Source organism: Delphinapterus leucas, chromosome 20 (genome assembly GCF_059928025.1).
Source record: "Delphinapterus leucas isolate spDelLeu-1000000601 "Yukka" chromosome 20, BTC_Dleu_Yukka2, whole genome shotgun sequence".
Classification (NCBI taxonomy): Eukaryota; Metazoa; Chordata; class Mammalia; order Artiodactyla; family Monodontidae; genus Delphinapterus; species Delphinapterus leucas.
This window is the reverse complement of record NC_143148.1, coordinates 32,958,171-32,980,652: the sequence shown is the minus strand read 5'-3', so window position 1 is coordinate 32,980,652 and position 22,482 is coordinate 32,958,171. Positions and strand designations below refer to the sequence as shown.

Genomic DNA, 22,482 nt, shown 5'->3' with positions numbered 1-22,482 from the left:
GAAATAAGTCAGACAGAGAAAAACAAATACTGTATGATATCACTTACATGTGGAATCTAAAAAATAATGCAAACCAACGTATACGCAAAACAGAAACAGACTCACAGATATAGAAAACAAACTAATGGTTACCAAAAGGGGGAGGGAAAGGGGGAGGGGCAAATTAGGGGTATGGGATTAAGAGATACAAACTACTATATATAAAATAGATAAGCAACAAGGATATATTGTATAGCACAGGGAATTATTATATCCATTATCTTGTGACAACTTTTAACGGACTATAATCCGTAAAAATATTGAATCACAATGCTGTACACCTGAAACTAATATAATATTGTAAATCAACTATACTTCAAAACAAATTGGGTTGTCTTTTTATTATTGAGTTGTAAGAGTTTTTAATATGTTCTGGGTATAAGCCCCTTATTTGACATATATTGTAATATGCAAATATTTTCTCCCCTTTCTGTGGGTTGTTTTCTCTCCTGATAGCGTCCTTTAAAGCACAAAAGTTTTTTAATTTTGATGAAGTTCAGTTTATCTATTTTTGATTCTGTCACTTATGCTTTTGGTTTCACATCCAAGAAGGTCAGAAGATTTACACCTACTTTTAAGAGTTTTAAAGCTTTAAAGACAAATACATATGATTTCACTTATACGTAGAATCTAAAAACCAAATCAAATGAACAGACATAACAAAACAGACTCATAGATTCAAAGAACAAACAGGTGGTTGCCAGAGGGGAGGGAGGTGGGGGGAATGAGTGAAATAGGTGAGGGAGATTAAGAGGTACAAACTTCTAGTTACGAAATAAATGCGTCACTGGAATGAAATGCAGAGCATGGGGAATATAGTCAATAATATTGTAATAACGTTGTACGGTGACAGATGGTAACTAGACTTATTGTGGTGACCATTTTGTAATGTACAGAAATATCGAGTCACTATGCTGTGCACCTGGAACTAACATAGTGTTGAAGGTCAATTATACTCAACTAACAAAAAATAAAAAAAAAAGGAATTGTTTCGGTCATTCTAGGTTCCTTGAATTTCCATATGAATTTTAGGATCAATTTACAAATTGCTGCAAAAAAGCCAGCTGGGATTTTGATACGAATTGCATGTAATCTATAGATCAATTTGGGGAGTGTTACCATCTTAATAATATAAAGTCTTCCAATCCATGAATATGGACTTTCTTTCACCTGCTTTCTTAAATAAATGATAAAGTACTATACCCTTTTCTCCACCTTGCATGTTTATTTTACTTAACGATATGGCCTGGAGTCGCTCCATCCATGGCAGTGTATATTCTCATTCCTTTGTGCCACTGAAAAGCTATGCACATGTACCAATATTCAACCAGTCCCATATTGATGGATGTCAGAGTTGTTTCCAACTTTTGCTATTACAAATAATGCTGCAAAGAATAACCTTGTGCACCCATCTTTTCGTACTTTTGCCAGTGTATCTTTGGGAGAGATTCCCTGGAAGCGGGACTGCTGGGTCAAGAGTAAATGCACTAGCTATTGCCAAATTCTGTGCTGCAGGCACTCTATCTCCACCAGAGATACATGAGAACGTATCCAGTGCCTAGTGATTTTAAGGCATACCAGGGTTGGGAATCTTGGCATTTAAAAATTAACTATTAGAATTATGAGAAGAGAAAGGTCATCCAAGTGGCTGGTGCCTGGAGGAACTGTGGGCCTGTGCAGTGCATATGCAGAAGTCCTGATGGGGAAGGGGGAGGGAGGAACGATGAAGGAGGCAGGGAATCTAGGGTAGGGATGGTTTTACAAATAAAGGCTGTACCAGAAACTTTCAGCTTCTAAGGGTGGAAAAATCCAAAGGTTCCCTGCCCCCAACCTGCCCCAATTTTTGTAAGCCAGGCAGCTTCTCTTGAGCACAGAGCCAGAGAGGATGGAGTCAAACAGTCCAGTCCCAGGAGAACAGAAGGACAAAAGCTGTTCTCAGTCAGTATACATGGGGAGCAGAAAAAAAGTCAAGAGGCTTGAGTTAGTCCCACCAGTCACTTACTGACTGAAAATCCTGGGTGCATCACTTTTCCAAGCTTCCTTTTTCTCCTGCTAACATGTGAAGGAAAACCCTGCCTCTCTCACCTCTCAGGCTCGTGAAGACCAGTCAAGAGAGCACCTATTATAAGCCTATGGGAACTGAAAGTGCCTTACAAACGTGAGGGATTCTCACTGCCCAAGCTGGATTTGAGCTCTGGTGTGACCGACCACTTACTATCTGACTCTCCTCAATTATAAAACAGAGACAGTAACACTTATTTCACAGGGTTATTTTAAGAGGAAAGTATAAAATGCATGTAAAGTACTTGGCACAATGTCTGACAAACAGTAAGTGCTTTAAAAGGTAAGTTAGTACGAGCATAGTAAAGTTATAATCTGCTGTTTAACTTTGGGCAAATAAATGTTTATACATGCTTTGCTTGAACATGAAGAAAAGTGTGAAAGAATAAGTAAATTAATAACACTGATTACCTTGGAGGGTAAAGTTAGGGAGAGAGAATGATTGCTGCATTTTTCTTTGTACACCTCTAGGTTGTTTGGCTTCTGAGCTGAATGGAAAAATCCAATGAGGCATCTCCAATGAGAAAAAGGGGGGATGCAATTGACGATGTGTACCCAGGGAGGGCTTCACAGCTAGTGATAATATTCCATGTCTTAACTGTGCCATGTGCACAGGAGTATTCATTCATTTTCCTATTATTTACACCAGGAGTCAGCAAACTTATTCTGTAAAAGGCAGACAGTAAGTGCTTCAGGCTTTGCCGGCCATACAGTCTCTGTCATCACTACTCAACTCTGCTACTGTAGCACAAAGGCAGCATAGACAATACATAAACAAGTAAGTGTGCCTGTGTTCCAATAAAACTTTAACAGGCAGCAGGTTGGATTTGGCTCCTGGGTCTTAGTCGGCCAACCCCTGATTTATACCTTTATATATGTTATACATATGCTTCTTTATGTGTGAAGGTATTTTACAATTTAAGAATACCACACATGCAAAAAAGCCAGCAAATCTGTTCCCTAAAATGAAAAATCCAACAAAGTCTATTTAAACAAATGAATTTCAACACAGAACAATTCACTCTTAGGTCTATAAGCTAATCTTAAATAAAATCTTGAAGACAGAAATTTTTTTCAAAATTTATTTCGTGTAAGAAAATTTTCCCTATTCACTTCTCTCCTCTGCCCTCATCCTGTACTGAAATATTCACATCACACTTTATGTCTCTGCCTATCAAGGAGATGGAAAAATACAGTCATCAGCCCTTTGGTTTCTTTTTGAGCACCTGCCCCACCCTATACCCATTCTTTCAATGTTCCAACTTCCTCCTCCCTAAAATGATGAATTTAAGGTAGAAAGATATGAGGAAGAATGGAAATTTACAAGAAAGAGAGCATGACTGATAATTGTTCCCAAGAAAACATTTTCCCTTTTTGCTCTTAATAGGCTGTAAAGCTAATGCAATTAAATTATAACTATAGCAACTCAGCTGGCATCACAGTCCTTTCGCTCCAGCAGCATCCTTTCACACAAGCAAAAGCCTGCACGCTAAAGACCCGGGGTAACTGCAGGCAACCAGCAGCAGCAGCAGTAGGAGCCTGCAGGGAGGGCAAGTTAGCAGAAATGTCTAAAGGCTGGATGGGGTGCTGAGGAAAAGTGTAATGGAGCAGTTGGCTGCATTTAGCTACAAGGCTGGATAGTGAAAAACCCCTGCCAGGGTTCCCCTGATTTGTCTTTACTAATATCAACAGAACGCAAACTAACTAGTATTTTAATAAATAAAATTCTGGGGAGGCCTACATAAGAATTTCTACAACATCCTTACTGACTCAGCAGAGCAGCCAAAACATTCAGCTCTCAAGATTAGTTGGGGGAAAAAAAATGTAGCCCTTATACTCACCCCCTGTGACATTTACTATGTATCCAAAACAATGTCCCCACCTTAACACCAGCACTTAGGTCTTATCAAGTTTAAGGAATGAAGACTGAGCAGATGACTGACGATTTCCCATACAGTATTTCCCACAGAGAATCTCAGCCACTTTCCAGACCCAGCAAGGTCACCAGTAACAGCACCTCTGCATCCTCCCATGACCTTTCCATCAGGGCTAAAGGAGCATACACTCTGAAGTCAACCTCACTGGGTTTGAATCCTGACTCACTACTCACCAGCTGTGTGATGTGAGAGAGTTACTTGCCCTTTCTGAGCCTTAGCTGCTCATCTGTAATACAGGGACCACAGTCCTACTATTTGTTGTGAGGATTAAGCAAAATCTTACTGATGCATAATAAGTAACCAGTAAATCACATTGCCTATGGAAAGAGGTGAGATTTTTTCCTGCCTCACCAAACAATAAGCTTCTTAAGGGCAAGGACCATGTCTAATTCATGGTTGTAGTCCCAGAGACAGCCCAGGCCTGGCACAGTGGGGATCCCAAACACATGTCTGTGGAATCAACAACCCAAAGCATGTTGTGAGGCAGCAGCAGCCACTGGCCAGTCAACCTGCACTTTTCTCCTGCTGCACTCTCTGGAGGCTCACCCACTTTCCTCTTCTACAATCAACTGGCAGCCACTGCATTTCCAAGGCCTTTTAGAAGCAGCCTCTGGGGTCGCTGACAGTAAGCAGACAGGATCACTCCTCACTTGGATGGCTTCTCATCACTAACTGCTCATCAGTTTCTTCCAAGTACTCTTAAAAACTCTGCTCATCACTGGGCCCTCTCTGGCTTGGAGGGTAACATTTATCTGTGTGACCCACATTTACCAATATACTACGTGAGCCATTTATCACCAACAGTCAGTGAACCCAAGCAGGAACGACTGGGACGGTTTCTGTATGACAAAGCCCTTCGCCCTTTCTCACCCTGATCGTCTCTGCCTGTGATAGGGGCTCGCAGCTTGGTCAGGCAGACAGGCTGGAAAACCCAGGAGGCAGGGAGACAAAGCAAGGCTGCTGACCTGTTTATAAAACCTCTCTTGAATTCCTGAGACTCTGGCTTGTATCTGTCTTTTACAGACTACATCCAAATTCAAGGCAGGAAAGAAGCAGATCCTGCCCCCGAGCCACCCAGCACCAGTGCTGCCTCCCCACCAGTACTCACGCCTTGACATCTGCTGTCTCCTGGGATGTGCGTGTGAGGGTACGGGAACGCAGGCGCTCGCCTGCCTGCTGGATCTCCTGTAGGTTCCGTTCCACATGGGGAAGCTCTGAGATGCCCTCGGTCTCAGCGGCAAGCTGTTCAGCTTGCTGAAGGAGCTCACCAAACCCCTCAGTATCCATTGGAGATGCAGATCCTAGGTGGGGGAGAAAAAGGAAGAGACCCAAATCAAGAGGAAAGATAAGCTTCAAACACTGCCTGAACCTGTCACAAGCTTAACGAAACACTAGGACTTTTTGTAAACAGACAAGGAGACAGCTCATCAACAAGCAGGATTTGTTCCTGAACATAGCCCAAGAAAAACAGTCCTGACAGAGAAAATGAGTCAGACTGAGAAGAAATAGATCACTTCTGTCCATACTGACAGCCCCAAGATTGATTTCTGCCACCAGAACAAACGCAAAGATATTAAAGCACAGATCAGAATTCCTGCCTCACTTCAGACTCAAAGCCGACAAGGCAACAGAAGCCATGGTGGCAACCTCTGGGAGGCGTAAAGAACCCTCACTCAAACTTCCTCTCCCTCCACCTGTCTTAGACAGAAAAACACCTCCACCCGCAGACGGCTGGCAATTTATATGGCCATCTCATCTCATATGATTCCCAAACAACTCCATGAGGACCCTGAGAAGACAGAGAAGGAACTCCAGTCCACAGAGCTCAGTTCTGTGCCTAGAATACTCTCTGCTGCAATGAGGCTGAACTGAAACCAGAAGAACACAGGTCTTCTGACTAATCCCATTAGTCTCCTTCGCTAACATGAAAGACAGTCTTTTAAAATTCATGTCCAAGTCTCCATTCACTCATTCTTCAGCTTTATCTCTGAGAGCAGAGATCCATGTCTGCTTATTATATATGACATTCAGAATATGACTTGTTAATATATCTACTACTTTTAGAGATACTGTTGCAACTAATAATTATACTAATTTAAGTAGCAGCTGGCTTCTAGACCATGAATATTATTAGCAAGATCACCTGTTTCTCCAACAACTGAGAAAAGCTCTGTGAACAATGTTGATATTTAATGCATATTACACATTTATGAATCTTCTATATACTGTACCATCCTTGTATAAGGTTCATAACTAAGAGAAGGAGTTTTTAACTCCTACCACTATTTAAGTCAACAGAAGATAAATAGTATCAACATCATTTTTAAAAATTACATTGCTAAAAGGTTAACAAAATTATTATTTATTAAAAAAAGAACAATATTCTTTAAATAGTAGCTCTTGATTATATTTTTCCCCTTTGTTTTAAACCCATGGCTTCTATTGTGCTTTAGAAATCCCTGTGGTCTAGAATTGTAGTTACAATGTTAATGTAATGTATAATTACATCTCAGCTATGAAGCTCAGGTTAATGTTAAAAGAGCATGGTTTCCACCATAAATCCACAGCAGCAGAATAAGGACTTTTAAAAATGAACATTAAAGGACATTAACTTTAAAGGCAAGGGCACAAGGTTAAAACAAAAATAGCTCAGCTGGAGTAAACATGAAGACATTTTGGTATTCTTTATGAAGTGCCAAGCTGACTTTAATCTTTAGACAAAAAGTCATATACACTATAACTCTTTACCTAAAGTTTCTAGATAATCATTGTCTTTTTTTTTTTTTTTTTTTACCTAATAGAATCAAGCTGTAACTGGCCACCTCTACCTGTGAGAAAATGTGGATCACAGATTGAGAAGGGTATTCTTGGGGACAGAAGAAAGAAGCAGAGAGTATAATTAAACGACGGCTCCTGCTTGATGGAGAAATGCTTTTCCTCAGAAACCTATAGGGCCAGTGATGTTCTATGAACTACCAGAAACATGGTCACTCACCAGAAAGAGGAAAAAAAAAAGAAATATGCTGCCTCTTACCACCACATTTTTTTTTTTTTTTTTTTTTTTGCGGTATGTGGGCCTCTCACTGTTGTGGCCTCTCCCGTTGCGGAGCACAGGCTCCGGACGCACAGGTTCAGCGGCCACGGCTCACTCACGGGCCCAGCCGCTCCACGGCATGTGGGACCTTCCCGGACCGGGGCACGAACCCGCGTCCCCTGCATTGGCAGGTGGACTCTCAACCACTGAGCCACCAGGGAAACCCTCCCCACACTTTTTTTTTTTACTCTAACATAAAAATAATTTGTCTAACAGAGCCAAGGAGAAGGAAATATTTTTTCTTTCATAAGGAAAATTCTGGAACTCCCTGAATAAAACAAAACTTTTTTATGTTCAAAAAAAGAAGAAAAATAAAGGAAAAAAATATATCTATCATTTCACGTAACATTTCCATGTCAGACAAATTCAGACAAAGGAAACGCTCAACTTCTCAAATGACTTGCCCATACAAAGATTTAAAGTCATGGATCTGAGGGTAATAAACGCAAAATAAAAGTCATGATTTACTTTAATATGGTCCAATAAATATGATTTTTAAAAGTTAACTAAATAGAATTATTTTGACCATAGTAAAATAAAGGCTGAATCTCTAAACAACATCCTAAACTTAATATGCCCCAAACTGAGCTTTAACCTTTCATCTACAAAACCTGCTCCTTGGCCTGCTCCAGTCAGTTGCTTGGGCCAAAATCCTTAAGGGCCTCCCTGACTCACATCCCACATTCAAATAGGCCAACAAAGCCTTTCAAATCTACCATCAAAATGCACCCAGAATCTACCTCTTCCCACCACATTCCCCCACCCAAGTCACTCTCACCTCTTCCTGGCTTCCCGGCTTCAGCCCTTGTCTCCTACAGTGTCTTCTCAATCCAGCGATCAATGATCCTTTGAAAGTCTGATCACATCCATCCTCTGTTTAAACTTCTTGTACAGAGTGAAGCCCTACAGAAGCAAGCCATCTCTTCTTACCTCCTAGACTCATCTCCAGTCCTGTCCCCCTTCCTTTCCTGGGCTCCAGCCACCCTGGGGCCTCCTTGCTGGTCCCCCAGTGGGTCAAGCACATTCCTGCCCTAGAGGCTTTCTTTGTACTCCTTATTTCCTCTACCTGGAACGCACCTCTCCCAGATATGCTCATGGCTGATTCCCTATCTCTCTCAGCTAAACTGTCAGCTTGCCTCTGATGCCAACCTATAACAAAATATTTATGAGTGCAACCTGCAACCACCCTCAGCTAGAATGTAAACTGCACAAGGATAGGGTTTTTTGCCTGTTTTGTTCACTGAGGTACCCCAGGTTCGTAGAACAGTGCCTGGCACATAGTAGGTTCTCATCTGTTCAATGAATGGGAGTTTTATTCTTCCGTTTGTGGAGACTGTTCTTCTTGAAGGCTTCCTACACACTCTTGCCAAATCAGCACCCACTGGCAAGCAGAGACCAAAGCAAAAACATTCCCTTCCGACTACCAACTGATACTTAACATTTCTGAGGCTGCACAGCATAAGGCAGAGACAGTATAAATGGCATGAATTCAGATCACACTTGGTCCAGACTAGTGCTTTCCCTCTAAATACCCAGACAAAAACCCAGTGATATTTTAGAAGAAACAGCCCAGTTTTCAGGTGAACAAATTCCAAACTAAAAGAACAAATATACATACAGGAAGAACTGTGCTATATAAGTTTAGAGTAGAAAATAAGCTTGTCCCATGTCTGTCTGAGAGAAGAGAGAAATGTATATGATACCATATTTGGGAAAAACTGGATCTGTCCTGCATTATAACTCAACCAGTGGAAACTGATTTACAAAAAAGTTATCAAAGTTTCCAAATGTATACTTTGATGTAGTCATCATCTCATTAAAATTTTTAAACATATGGTTAATTTTACACATTTAAAGATGATTTTTAACCCTTCTGCAGAATAAATATCAATTTAGCCACAAAATATAGGGGTTAAACAAACCAAATATCAATTTTGACCCAAGATACTGAAAACTGATCATGAAAATAACCTCACTAGCTTTGTCCAATAGTGAGAACCAGAATGATTAGTGGGAGCGGAGGTGAGAGGGTGAAGTCCAAGCTCTGTGTTGGGAAAAAAATCTGGCCAAGACACACGCAGAGACTGGATGCCAGCTGCACCCCTGGGGAGCTATGGAGGAGGGAGCCAGGAAGAAGCCACACTGAGAACCCACAGAAGTGGGATGTGGAATAGTCAATGCAGCAAAACTGGGGCTGGACCGGAAAAGGCCAGCAAGGACAGACAGCACTAAGGCTCCTCTCTGTCAGCATGACTCTGAGCCTGATTGTTGAGAGGCCTCTGGAAACACCGAAAGGTGCTTCAGAGAGCATGGCAGGGTACCAGGGCCCTGAGCAACAAACTGCTCTCCGTGCCTCTTGGCAGAAGTCCTACTGAGCCTCCACAGACCTCCTCAAACACCCGAGTAAGCCTTAAAATGAAGGGCAAACTTATCACTGCTGTTAGAAGGCAAGACTGGTTATCCTTTGGTGGGGGGTGGGGGTGGGGGGGAACAGGAGGAGGCAGAAAGGAGGCTTCTGGGGGGCTGGTAACTTTGTTTATTCTGGGTGCTGCTTAATAGTGTGTTCATTTTGAGAACATTCACTGAGATAGACTCGTGATTTATGTACTTTTCTGACTGTGTATTGCACTTCAATAAAAAGTACCCCATCAAAATGAAGGACAATGACCCACTGTTTTTCAGAGGTTGCAGACACCCTGCTATATTAGAAATGGTGGGACTTCCCTGGCGGTCCAGTGGTTAAGACTCTGTGCTTCCAATGCAGGGGGTGCAGGTTCGATCCCTGGTCTGGGAACTAAGATCCCACATGCTCCGCGGTATAGCCAAAAAATTTTTAAAAATTAAAAATAAATAATAGGGCTTCCCTGGTGGCACAGTAGTTGACAGTCTGCCTGCCGATGCAGGGGACACGGGTTCGAGCCCTGGTCTGGGAGGATCCCACATGCCACGGAGCAACTGGGCCCGTGAGCCACAACTACTGAACCTGTGCGTCTGGAGCCTGTGCTCCGCAACGAGAGGCCACGATAGTGAGAGGCCTGCACGCCGCGATTAAGAGTGGCCCCTGCTCGCCGCAACTGGAGAAAGCCCTCCCACAGAAACGAAGACCCAACACAGCCAAAAATAAATAAATAAATTTTAAATATATATTAATAATAATAATAAATAAACAGAAATGGCGAGTGCTCTTAGTGGGAAGTTCCCAAGATCCAGACCTCTTCACCACACCTAGAGGATGCTGAGAAATTAACTAGGGGAAAAAATTAAAGCCACGGCTTCAGAGAGACAGCTCTCACCTAGAGCTAAAACCAAGGACTGGGCAGACTTCCATTTCCTCAAGTTAGTCAGCACTCACCTGTCATTCAGTGTCCAAAAAAATGTCCCTTCCAGGCACATAAACATTCTTAACAAAGAGAAAAAAAAAAAAAAATCTCCAAATGGCATATAGGATGAAATGAACTTAAAAAAAGGGCAGAGCAAAAATGCATCAAATAATTTTGGTTCACTTGCTATTAACATGTGTCTTAATTATGAAAAATATGGTCATTTCCACATTCCCAATATAACCATGTTAAATATTTAATCAAGCCAAAAAAGAGTAGTGTAGTATAATAAGAAATATATCTGGTCTTTGTCCCCAAGTTCCTGGCACACAGCTTCTAAAACCCTTGGAATGTCCTGAAGTTCTGAGTCTTTTGTAACTCACAAGGAACCCCTTTTAAGCACACCTGAATGTATGCAAATGAGGTAACTTGGAAAGGCTAAGCTAGGTGGCCTCAGGATGGGGCTGGTCACCAGAAAGACCAAGTGATTAAAGAGTTGGAACTTTCAGCCTCACCCACCAACCTCTGGGAAGGGGAAGCAAGGGCTGCAGATTAAGCTCTATAAAAACTCTTGGAGGCTTCCCTGGTGGCGCAGTGGTTGAGAATCTGCCTGCCAATGCAGGGGACACGGGTTCGAGCCCTGGTCTGGGAAGATCCCACATGCCGCGGAGCAACTAGGCCCATGAGTCACAACTACTGAGCCTGCGCGTCTCGAGCTTGTGCTCCGCAACAAGAGAGGCTGCGACAGTGAGAGACCCGCGCACTGCAATGAAGAGTGGCCCCCGCTCACCGCAACTAGAGGAAGCCTCGCACAGAAACGAAGACCCAACACAGCCATAAATAAATAAATAAATAAAATAAAATATTTTAAAAATTGGATCATATATTCACCTTTCTCTTTAAAAAAAAAACAAAACTCTTGAACAATGAGATTTGTTGAGTTTCTCAGTTGGTGAATGCATCCACACGCTGGGAGAATGGTGCACCCCGGCTCCATAAAGACAGAAGCTCCTGTGCTAAGGACTCTTCCGGACCCCGTCCTATGTACCTCTTTACCTGGCCATTCATCCTTCATAATAAATCAGTTGATGTACCCCGGGGATAAAACCCAAATCTCCCCTCATCATTTCCTCATCTCTAAAGAGGAGATGATAATGCTTACCTCCTTCAAGGGGTTGATGATACACAGAAAGTATTTTATTAACTCTCCTGATTTATATCACTGTAAAATGCTATTTTAGCTTTTTCCCAAAGTTGCCAATTTGGCAACACTTTGTCAATTATAAATGTCTCTGCTTCAAAAAAATCTTCTAGCAAATATATGATATTAAATTATGACTTATTTAATCACAGCTTCATATCATTCAGTAAGAACTTCTGGGAGACACCTGCAATTTTTAAATGTACAATTTTTACATTCACCACTATCAAATATGGTTTTAATTGTAAATACAAATTTCCACAATGAAGGTGTGATTCAAAAGAAATTTAGCATTGAATTTCAAGTGGAAATCTTGCCCTCAAACTTATTATTAATTAGACTGTAACAGGATTAAAACACAAGAACAGTGTTCAATGTCCAACACCAAGATTAATGAGGAAAGCCTCACAGGAGGTGTCAAAAGCTGAAGACTGGTTCTGCTCTCCTCTCTTCTTCTGAATACATAAGCTATGGTTAAATGACAGCATCATTCTACTTTGTACTATATCTGTCAGCTGTCAATTACAACAACCAAAAGAAAATTACATCCTAACAGATACTATTGTTTCAGATGCCTCTAGAAGATGAAAACAATGATTAACAACAACAAAAAAAGTGCTGTTGGATTAACTCTTTATAGTCCTGTGAAACTAAGTAAAAGAGTTAGACCTAATCATTATTCAGAAGGTAGACTTCTGGAGAAAACAAAGAACTACTTTTGCAAATATGTTCCTATAAAAGGGTTTCATCTTCAAGGAATTCATGGAAAAGACTCTGACAAGTACAGGTTTCTGGTAACTGACTATACTGCTGAACTGAATGAAAAAGCATTTTCAGAACTCTAATGGAAAACTCATGAATTCTAATGGAAAACTCATGAATAAAAGTGCTAACAAAAGATCAAGATGAAAACAAATTAATTACATGGGACTGAGTGAACTGATGAGGATGATTATAATTTTTGTGACTTTCTGTTTGAATAAAAAAAAATAAAAAATCCCACAAGGACTCAGAGGCGAAAAATATACAAATCAATTTTTACTGAAAAATAAAGGAGCTGTTACAGTGGAGGATTACTGGACTGAATGTCAATATTATGACATAGTATGAGTGTGTTTCGTGTTTGGTAAATGCAGTCATTATTGCCTTTGTTGTGGTCATCCATTTACAATGCTTGGTGTCAGTTTATTTATCTCTTGTAAAAATAAAATACAGTGTGTGTGTGTGTGTGTGTGTGTGTGTGAAAAAAATTTTTCTTAATAGCTGTTCTCTATTTTAAGTAATAGATTTATTTGTAAACATGTTGTAAATAAATGCTATTGGTTGAAAAAAATATTTTTAAATAAATAAAATAAAATAAATCTAAAAAAACACAAAAAAACAAAGAATTAAAATAAAGTACCCTAGACAGAAGAGAAATTAAAGACCTGAGTGATTCAGTACAAGTATGGGCCTGGATGACTCAGTGTTTGCAGTAAGGAGTGTGTAGTATCAGCTTTCTTGATACATAACACTTGTATTATTTCATCTTCAATGAGCAAAGAGAAGCAATCTGGCATCACACAGAAACATAAAGTAACCACACAGCCTACCTTCTGACAAATTCTTGGAGTAGAACTGTGCACCCCATCCCGGCTTTGCCCCGCATCATCTCTCTGACCCTGGGACCGGCCCTTCCTCATCTCTGGATCCCAGTTTCACCACCGGTGAGAGGAAGGGGTTGGCTCAGGTGATTTCTAAGGTCCTGCCCACCATGAAGAATCTACAGACGTGGGATATTTTAATTCAGTCTTTAAACTGAATTAAAGGAAGGAGCAGCCCCATTTCAGCGGTGATGAAAAGTATCTGTATAAAGAACCTGAGGTATGATACAGGCCCCATATTACAGCTGGCATAAACAGGGGCAGATCACCAAGTCTACCTCCAAAAGGCTCTGGCTCATCTCGAAACCAATGGTTCTCAGCTGGGGGCAGCTTTGCTCCCCAGGGAGCACTTGCAATATATAGAGGCATTTTTGGTTGTCACAACTGAGAGAGAGAGGTGACGTGCTACTGACATCTAGATGGCAGAGGCCAGGGATGCTGCTAAACATCCTATGATGCACAGCACAACCTCCACAACAAAGAATTATTCAGCCTAAAACATCAATTGTGTCAAGGTTGAGAAACCCTGCTGTAAACTAAGGAAGGCTTCTTGTCCTGAGAGCCATGACACCAGCATCACAGGCACCAGGAACCCCGAGAAATATATGCATACATTTTTTTAAAAATATAAGAGAAGCACTATAGTTGTTATCAGATTCTAAAGTCTGAGTCCCCTGCCCCCACCCACCGACCCCAAATAATCTTAAAACACTGTATATACAGAATTATACCATTTGAGCTTTTAATGGTGGTAGTCATTCCCCGGTATACCACACAGCAACGGAAAAGATCAAACTAAAGCTACATGGAACAATAGGGATAAATTTCACAGACATAAGAATGAACTAAAGCACCAGACACCAAAAAAAGACACTGCATGATTCGATTTATATGGATTTTAAGAAGAGAAAAAACTAATCTGTGGTGCTAGAAATCAGAACACTGGTTATCTGGGGGGTCGGTGGGGATGGGGAATGACTGGGAGGAAGCACAACAGAACTTTTCTGGTACTACAGGCTGAAATGTGTCCCTCTAAAATTCATATGTTGAAGTCCTAACCCCCAATGTGAAGGCATTTGGAGAAGGGACCTTTGGGAGGTAATTAGGTTTAGATGAGGTCATGAAGAGGGGGCCCTCATGATGGGACCAGTACCCTCCTAAGAAGAGACACCAGAAAACTGCTTCCTCTATCTCCCACCCCTACTCCACACACACATTCACCCAGGAAAGTACATGTGAGCACACTTGAGATGGTGGCCACCTACGAGCCAAAAAGAGAGAGGGTCTTCACCAGAACCCAACCATGTGGCACCCTGGTCTCGGACTTCCTCCAGAACCGTGGAAAAACAAACTTCTGTTGTTTAAGCCACTCAGGCCATGGTGGTTTATATGGCAGCCGAAGGTAAGACACCAGGGTATTGGAAATACTCTATATCTCAATATGGGTGATGGTCACATGATTGAATACATATATAAAAATTCATCAAGCTATACACTCAACATATATTAAGTGTATATGTTAATATATATAATACATATATTAAGGTTTGTTCACAGATACAATTTAGAAGAAATAGCAAGAAACATAACATTAGCACAACAAGAAACTTAGCATTATCTCCAGAGGGCAAAGCTAAGATTTGGGAGATTTCTACTTTTCGTTGTATAACCCTCTGTCAATCTGAATCCTTTCCATAAGCGTATGTGACCGTTTCTAATTTTTAATAGCTTGTTCATTTAAAAACTGCTCTAAACTCCCTGCCTCAGCGTGTTTGTCTCACCACTGCCCCTGACTCCTCGATGGCAATGAATGTCAAATCCACACTCCCATCCTGCTTCTTGAACTCACGCTCCAAACCAGGAGCTTCCAGGCACTGCCGGTGCGTTTCCACTCAAACCCACAAATGCCACACCCGGTGCACCTCAAAATGCAGTTATCCACCCACCACCACCGCCGCCACCAGACGCCCTCCCAAACCCCTTCACCTGTACCTGGGCTGCACTCTCTCAGGTTCTAACTCACCCTTCTCCTTGCACCTGTGCATGACCTCGGACTGTTTATTTACAGCTATTCTCCACTCTCCAGACTCAGAAACCAAAACAGATGCAGACACATTTTTGAGAAAGAGCACGCAGGTATTCCTCATTATCCAAACTATTGCTCTCCCTGACAAAATCTCAGGAAACCAAATATTACAGATTCAGATAACATGACATCCCTCACTCTCCAAATCTCTCATTACCTAAACAGATTTAGAGAGCAAGGGATACTTTATTTTTGCAGCATCTTCTGTTGCTTTTTTTCCTTTTCCAGCTTTATTGAGATATAACTGACACACAATATTGTGTAATTATAAGGCACACAACGTGGTTTGATAGACATAAATACTGTGAAATGATTACCACAATAAGGTTAGTCTAACTGTTGCTTCCATCTTCATCACCATCACTCAAGGCCAGACTTCCCTCCCTTTAAGCCCAAGTTCTTGCTAGATGCAAGTTCCAGCCCCTCCCACTGCACATCACTCTGCTCACTGCGACCACGTTCCTCTTTCCACCATCACTTTCCCTATGTTGCTCCTGAACAAAAGCCCTCAATACCTTCCACTCACGGGATCCAGAGGAGGCACTGTTTTTGGAGAAACCCTGTGTACCAGTAATGTGATTCACTCTGTCCCTGACCGTCCTCGTGCATACCCTGCTCTGTGCTCATGCCATTTTTCACAACCAGGAACATCTACTCACCTTCTACCACACCCCTGAGATCCAGCCAGGAACTGTACCCTCTAGCTGGGTGACCTTGGGCAAGTTAATTACTCCCTCTGGGCCTCACCTGTGAAGTGGAAAAATAGACGTACCTTCCTCGCCTGCCACACAGTAACCACTCAAACATCAGCTATCGTTTTACCACGAATTCAAGTCCTACTTACCAAAATGGTTTTCCTCAATACCCATCCCACAGGAATCTCCCCTCATCTAGATTCCTCTCTACTCCATTTATTTATTTGCCTTACACGTTTCTATGTGGCCAGCCATCTGTTTTTGTGCTCCTCAGGGTTTCTTTTTTCTTTTTTAAATTTTTATTTATTTATTTTTGGCTGCCTTGGCTCTTTGTTGCTGCGCATGGGCTTTCTCTAGTTGTGGCGAGCGGGGGCTACTCTTCGTTGCAGTGTGCGGGCTTCTCATTGCAATGGCTTCTCTTGCTGCAGAGCATGGGCTCTAAGTGCGCGGGCTACAGCAGTTGTGGCTCGTGGGCTCTAGAGCGCAGGCTCAGTAGTTGTGGTGCATGAGTTTAGTCGCTTTGCAGCATGTGGGATCTTCACGGACCAGGGCTCCAACCTGTGTCCCCTGCATTGGCCGGCGGATTCTTAACCACTGCGCCACCGGGGAAGTCCCTCCACAGGGTTTCTGCAGCCTCCTTATTTCACTCTGGAGCTCTCACAGAGCTACTTTCGTCAATATATAGTTGTTTATTTGCTGTTTTTGTTGTTTTTATGGGGGGACAAAGCGTGAGGACCTGTTAGTCCACCACCCTGCTGACATTCTCCTCATTTGCCTTATGTTATCATTAATACCTAGATTCCTTCTCTCCCAAACAGCTTAAAATTTATTTTGTAGCTTTACCTTTTTTTTTAAATATGTAACTCCAACAGTGCCCTTAAACAGTAGCTAGATCCTCAATACAGTCACTAACTGCCAGAATAACCTTCAGCAAACCTTTCCCCAAATGCCTAATGACTCAATTTCTAAATTCCTGTGTTTGCCTTGTAAAGTTCACCAAAGTTAGAGCCCCATGTACATGTGAGCACACTCGAGATGGTGGCTACTAACAAGCCAGAAAGAGAGGGTCCTCACCAACCCAACCATGTGGCATCCTGGTCTTGGACTTCCAGCCTCCAGAACTGTAGAAAAACAAACTTCTGTTGTTTAAGCCACTCAGGTCATGGTGATTTATATGGCAGCTTTCCTTCATTCATTTAACAAATACTTATTGAGCATCTACCATACGCTAGGTACTGTTTGTTCAAAGCAATGGGGATGGAGCTACGGAATAACCAGACAAAGTTCCCCAGCCTCAGGGAGCTTATGTCTATTAGGAGACAGACAATAAAAATGCATAAACATATAGACACATGATGCCAAGTATTGATAAATGCTATGAGGGAGGTAAAACAGGGAAATGCAGCAGAGTGGATGGTAGGACTGCTTTAGCTGGGGTGTTCTGAGAAGCTTCTTTTAAAAGGAAACCTTTGAGCAGAGACCTGATTGAAGTAAGTGGGTGAGCTATGTAGATATTTGGGGGAAGAATGTTCTTGCCAAGGAAACAAGGCAGAAGTGTAGTTTGCATAGTTGAAGAGCAGGAGGCCACGTGGCTGAAGCACATAATCATGGGGAAGGGTGGTGGGAGAAGGGGTTGGGACAGGGTCAGATCATGTCGGCTTCCCAGCACCAAGGACTCTGGATTTCAGCCTACTTATGACAGGAGCCAGTGAAGGGTTGAGCCTTCTCTAAGGCTCATTCCCACTGCTGTGTGGAGAACAGACAGGGGGCTTGAGGGGACAAAGTAAGAACAGGGAGACCAGTCAGGAGGCTACTCCATCACCCAGATGTGATACCTGACACCCGCGTGGACCAGGGTGATAGTGGTGGAAGAGACAAAAAGTGGGTCTGGTTCATGGATACTATATTTTAAGAGTAGATTTGGTGTAGACATGAATTGCTGATGTAGAATGTGAGAGGAGAAAAGAAGTCAAGGACAATGCCAAGGTTTTAAGCCTGAGTAACTCAGACCATGAAGGTGCCATTTACTGAAACGAGGGAGACAGGGAAGGGAGTAAGCCTGACATCACAGGGTTGCCGTGAGGATGGCATTAGATTATAGAAGTAAAGCCCATGGCAGAGACCTGCCCACAGCCAGAGCTCAGGAAGTGATGGTTGTCCTTTTTTTCCACTGTCATTGGTTCCTTCTAGGATTTAGGTCTCTCCTTCCCTAAAATAATTCCTCATCAGTAGGGGAAACTGGGTGAGGGGTGCAGAGAACTCCGTACTATCCTGCATGTGTTCTATAAATCTAAAACAAATCTAAAATAAGAAGTTTATTTTTAAAAACTTCCTCGACCCCGTGTCCTCCTCTGGCTCCCACTCCCTTCATAAAGAGACGGCCATCCCCTGTCACGCGTCATTCATTCATCACCACTGCCATCTAACTTTTGCTTGCCTGCCTCCCATTTCCTGAACTCCCCGGCAGTCCCCACTGACCCAACTGCCAAATCCAACGGACTCTTCAATCCTTCCTTTCTCACAGCCTATGACATCCTAACCACTCCTTCCTTCCTGAAACTCTCTCTTCCCAAGACGTGGAGACTCCACCTTCTCCTGGTTCTCCTCCTCCTCCTCCCTCTCTCAGCCTCCTCTGCTATGCCTCCTTCACCTACCCACCCCTCAAATGCCAAGCTTCTATCCTTGGACCTCCTCTTCTCACACTATATATTTCTCTGGATAACATCCACTTGAACTTCAACTACAATTCCTGCCACAGCCATCCATCTCCCAGATGGCTACAGACCTCTCTGAATCCGTTCACATACACATGTGCATCCAAGAGAACCACACACACACTCCTAAGCAGGCAGTGCCAGGAGGCTCAAGGCTGCCTTTCCATGGACCTCGGAGGCCTATCTGGGTCCAGGCAAGGACACTGACCTATCAAAACAAAGGTGACTTCCGTATCTCTATGTCCAGCCCAGCTCTCTCCCAGGGTCAATATTTCCAACTGTTCACCTGACATCTACAGCTGGCTGACCAGTGGATGCCTCAAACTACATATTATCCCAAACGCTTCACTTCTCTCCCCTCTTAGCTGCCACTGCCACCACCACCAGCACCACTTCCTCCTCCTGCATTTCCAGTCTCTCTTGATAAAACAATTAGCACCAGTCAATTCAGCCAGAAACCACCTCAGGCTCCCTTTCCTCTCCAAACATCCAGTCTCCAGGTCCATCTCCCAAACCTTTCGGAAAGTCAAACCCTCATCTCTTTTGCCCCCACTCTAACCTCACGCTCTTCTCCTGATTACCTCAACAGTCTAAGCCTTCTTGTTCCTCTAACCTACACTCCCCTTGTCTAGAGAGGTCTTTCTGAAACGTTCCCCTGGCTTTATACCCTCAGGAACACCTTCCATCTCCTATAGAAGGAAGTGCTCATGCGTTGACATGGCCAATAGGGGCACCCTCCAAAGAACGGGCACTGCCACCCTTACCATCCTCATCTCATACTGCCTCCCCGCAAAGATACCCTAGCAATTCTCTACTCCTTGGGATGCCTCATGCTGTTTCCTCCCTTCACACACTGGCACATACAGGTGTACACTCTGCTAGAACACAAACATACCCTGGCACATGGGAACTCCTGTGTACCTTGCAAAGTCAGCTGGGACAGTCCTACCTACCTCAAACCCCTCCCACACTATTCTCAACCATCTATTACTGTTCTTCCCTGGCCAGGTGAAGAGTTGTGATGATTTTATTCCCAAGTCTGTTTCTCTCTCTACATGGAGAATTCCTGTAGGGTGAGGTCCACAGACTGCTCAGCTTTGAATCCTCAGCTGCTAAGTTTGGTACAAACTTAAAAAAGTTACCGAATAAAATGTCTGCTGAATTAAAGTGACCTGTTCCCTGAACATACCTCAGGTCCTCATCTCCAGGTCTTTGCTCTGACCCCTCCTTCTCCTAGGCGTATCTATCTTTCTCTCTACCTTATTTTCTACCTCAGCCCATCAGGAAGCAGGTTTAGACACTCAAGTTCACCACATCTCTAATGTTCCCACCTCAGGGTATTTGCACTTGCTGTTCCCATTCCAGGAATGCTCTTGCCCGAGATACTCCCCTCTCTGATTTCAAACAGGTCTCTGTTCAGACACCCCTGCCCTCTTTTTAAAAAGGCCCTGCCACTACATGCTACCCCTGCGGGCTTATTGCTGATGATGTGCTCCACAGAAACAGCAGCTCAGTGAGCGCAGGCCTATCTCAGTCACCACTGGATCCCCAAGCCTCTAACAGTGTCAGGAACATGGATTTACTTTCTATTTGTTGAGCACCTACTGTGTGCCAGGTCTAGGTGCTGGGGATACATCAGGGAACAAAACAGATAACGTTCTAGAGGGGGAAAACAAACAATACACATATAAATGAGTAAAATATAAGAACAACTAAAGCAATAAAGGAAGATAGGAAGTGGGGAATGTCTCACTAGGTGACCCTTGAATAAAAACCTGAAAGAAGTGAGAGCGAACCATATGAATATTGAATTGCAAGCACAAAGGTCCTGAGGTCGAAGCATGTCTGCCATGTGGAAGGAGAGGGTAGCAGAAAACGAAAGTGGGAAAATAACAGTGGGTCAGATTATGTAAAGCCATATAACTCACTGTAAGGAGTTCATCTTTAAATGAGATGGGGACCCACCGGAGGGTCCTTCTATCTGCTGTGCTGAAAATAGGGGCCAGGGCAGAAGCCAGGAGACCAGGTGGGAGACTATTTCAATAATCCAGGAGAGGTGATGGTGACCTGGCCCAGGATGCCAAGCATTGGATGTGAAGTAAGAAAGAAAGAGAGCAGTTAAGGATGACTCAAAGGTTATCGGTCAGAGCCTTTTACATTACTGAGAAAAAAAAAACAGCAAGAAAAGCAGTCTGGGAAGAGAAGTGGAGGGAACCTTGCTAGCCCTATCTTGAAATGTTCAGGTTGAGTTCCCTACAAATCATCACAGTGGAGATATTAAAGTAGGCAGCTGGATATAGGTCAAGGAAGAGGCCCAGGCTGGAGATATTCATGTGGGATCTGTTAACCTAATAAACAGGTATTAAGAACGATGAGCCTCGAGTGAGATCAACACGAATAAAAAATGAAAATGTCCCAAACACAAATTCACAAAGAAGAATAACTGAAAGAAAGAAGAAAGGATGCGATGCCCAAGGGCACCCTCTCACAGCCGCCAAACAGAACAGAAAGGTGACCCTTGCTGGAAAACATTTTGGTCTAAACAAATCATAACCTCTTCTCACACCCGACAGAGGGGCAAATCTGGACCAGCAGCTCTGTCAATGGGTCGTCCAAACTTGGAACAAAGACCCCTGCGGTCGGCCCCGTAATTTTAAAAAAAGAGACCCAATAAATGCAGGCATTGCCTTTGCAGAGGATGGGGTGCTGTGGGCCCAGAGAAAGTGCGGGCCACCTCCAGGTTCTAATCACTAGCATCTCCCTGCACGGGATGGCGCATTCCGCTGGATGCAGACAGAGGAGATAGGCCAAGGCTCACAGGGTAGTCCCTTTCCCGGGAGGGAAACGCCTCCCGATAGAGTATCCCCGAGGAGCGAGCGAGGGAGCTGACAGGGCGCGGTCAGGAAGATACCAGGCGGAGTGTGGTGGCGGGGAGGGGCACCGATACAGCCAAGGGTGGACTCGCAGGGCAGGGGTGGGCGTGGCGCGCCGGCAGAGCGCTGTAGTGGGACAGGAGGGTCGCCAGGGGGCCGAGGCTCCGCATTCAGAAAGAGGGCAGATAGAAAGCACTCCCGGAGCGCAGCCCGACGCTATAACGGGGGGCGGTTCGACAGGGCGCTGTGTCGCAGGCGTCAGGCGTGCCGGCTGCCATGAGGCGAACGAGAAGTGTGAGCAGCACGGCTCCGAGCACGGGGACCGGGCTCCGCCCAGCCTCTGGACCTTAGGTTCAAGGACCTGCCCCGTGTCGAAAGGACGGGGCCACAAACACCCTTACCTGGCGTTGCAGCCGCGTCAGCCGCTCAAGTCCGGGTTAGAAAACGCAGCAGCCGCGTCTCGCGCCGCTCGCCCGCGCTTCCTGATTGGCCGAGACAGGCCTTCCCAGAAGACCCCGCGCGGCGCGCCGCCAAATGAACTTTATGGAGACCCGAGGAAGAGGACACGGACATGGGCGGGGTTTGGGCGGGGATTGGGCGGGGCCTTCGACTGAGCTGTCCCTCCCCACACGCACCCAGCCACCGCCCTCACCCCTCCCACTTGGTTAGAGTCGGCTCCTGCCGGAGAAAGCGATCCCACAATTGCCTGCGCGGATTTCTTACCCTTCATTGAACACCATCCGAGTGCCAGGCACTATTCTAGGTACTGGAGGCATAGTGGCAGCCACGGCAGACAAGATCCCTGCCCTAATGGAGTTC

The 22,482-nt window shown here is 43.9% G+C and overlaps 1 protein-coding gene across 3 annotated transcripts in view; it reads right to left on the bottom strand.

The window, feature by feature from the left end:
* NUP93 (nucleoporin 93) overlaps positions 1 to 22,171 on the bottom strand; it is a 105,603-nt gene extending 83,432 nt beyond the window's left edge. For 2 of the 3 annotated variants that reach the window (XM_022555823.3, XM_022555822.2), the window contains exons 1-2: positions 22,065 to 22,171; positions 5,146 to 5,338 (exon numbers count right to left, since the gene is read on the bottom strand). In XM_022555823.3, the coding sequence (XP_022411531.1) occupies positions 5,146 to 5,324 (179 nt within the window). In that variant the 5' untranslated portion in view covers positions 5,325 to 5,338; positions 22,065 to 22,171. Of the gene's footprint in view, positions 1 to 5,145; positions 5,339 to 7,909; positions 8,025 to 22,064 lie in introns of those variants that run through there. The other variant, XM_089903098.1, reaches the window with a different exon arrangement.
* Between the last annotated feature and the right edge of the window lie 311 nt (positions 22,172 to 22,482).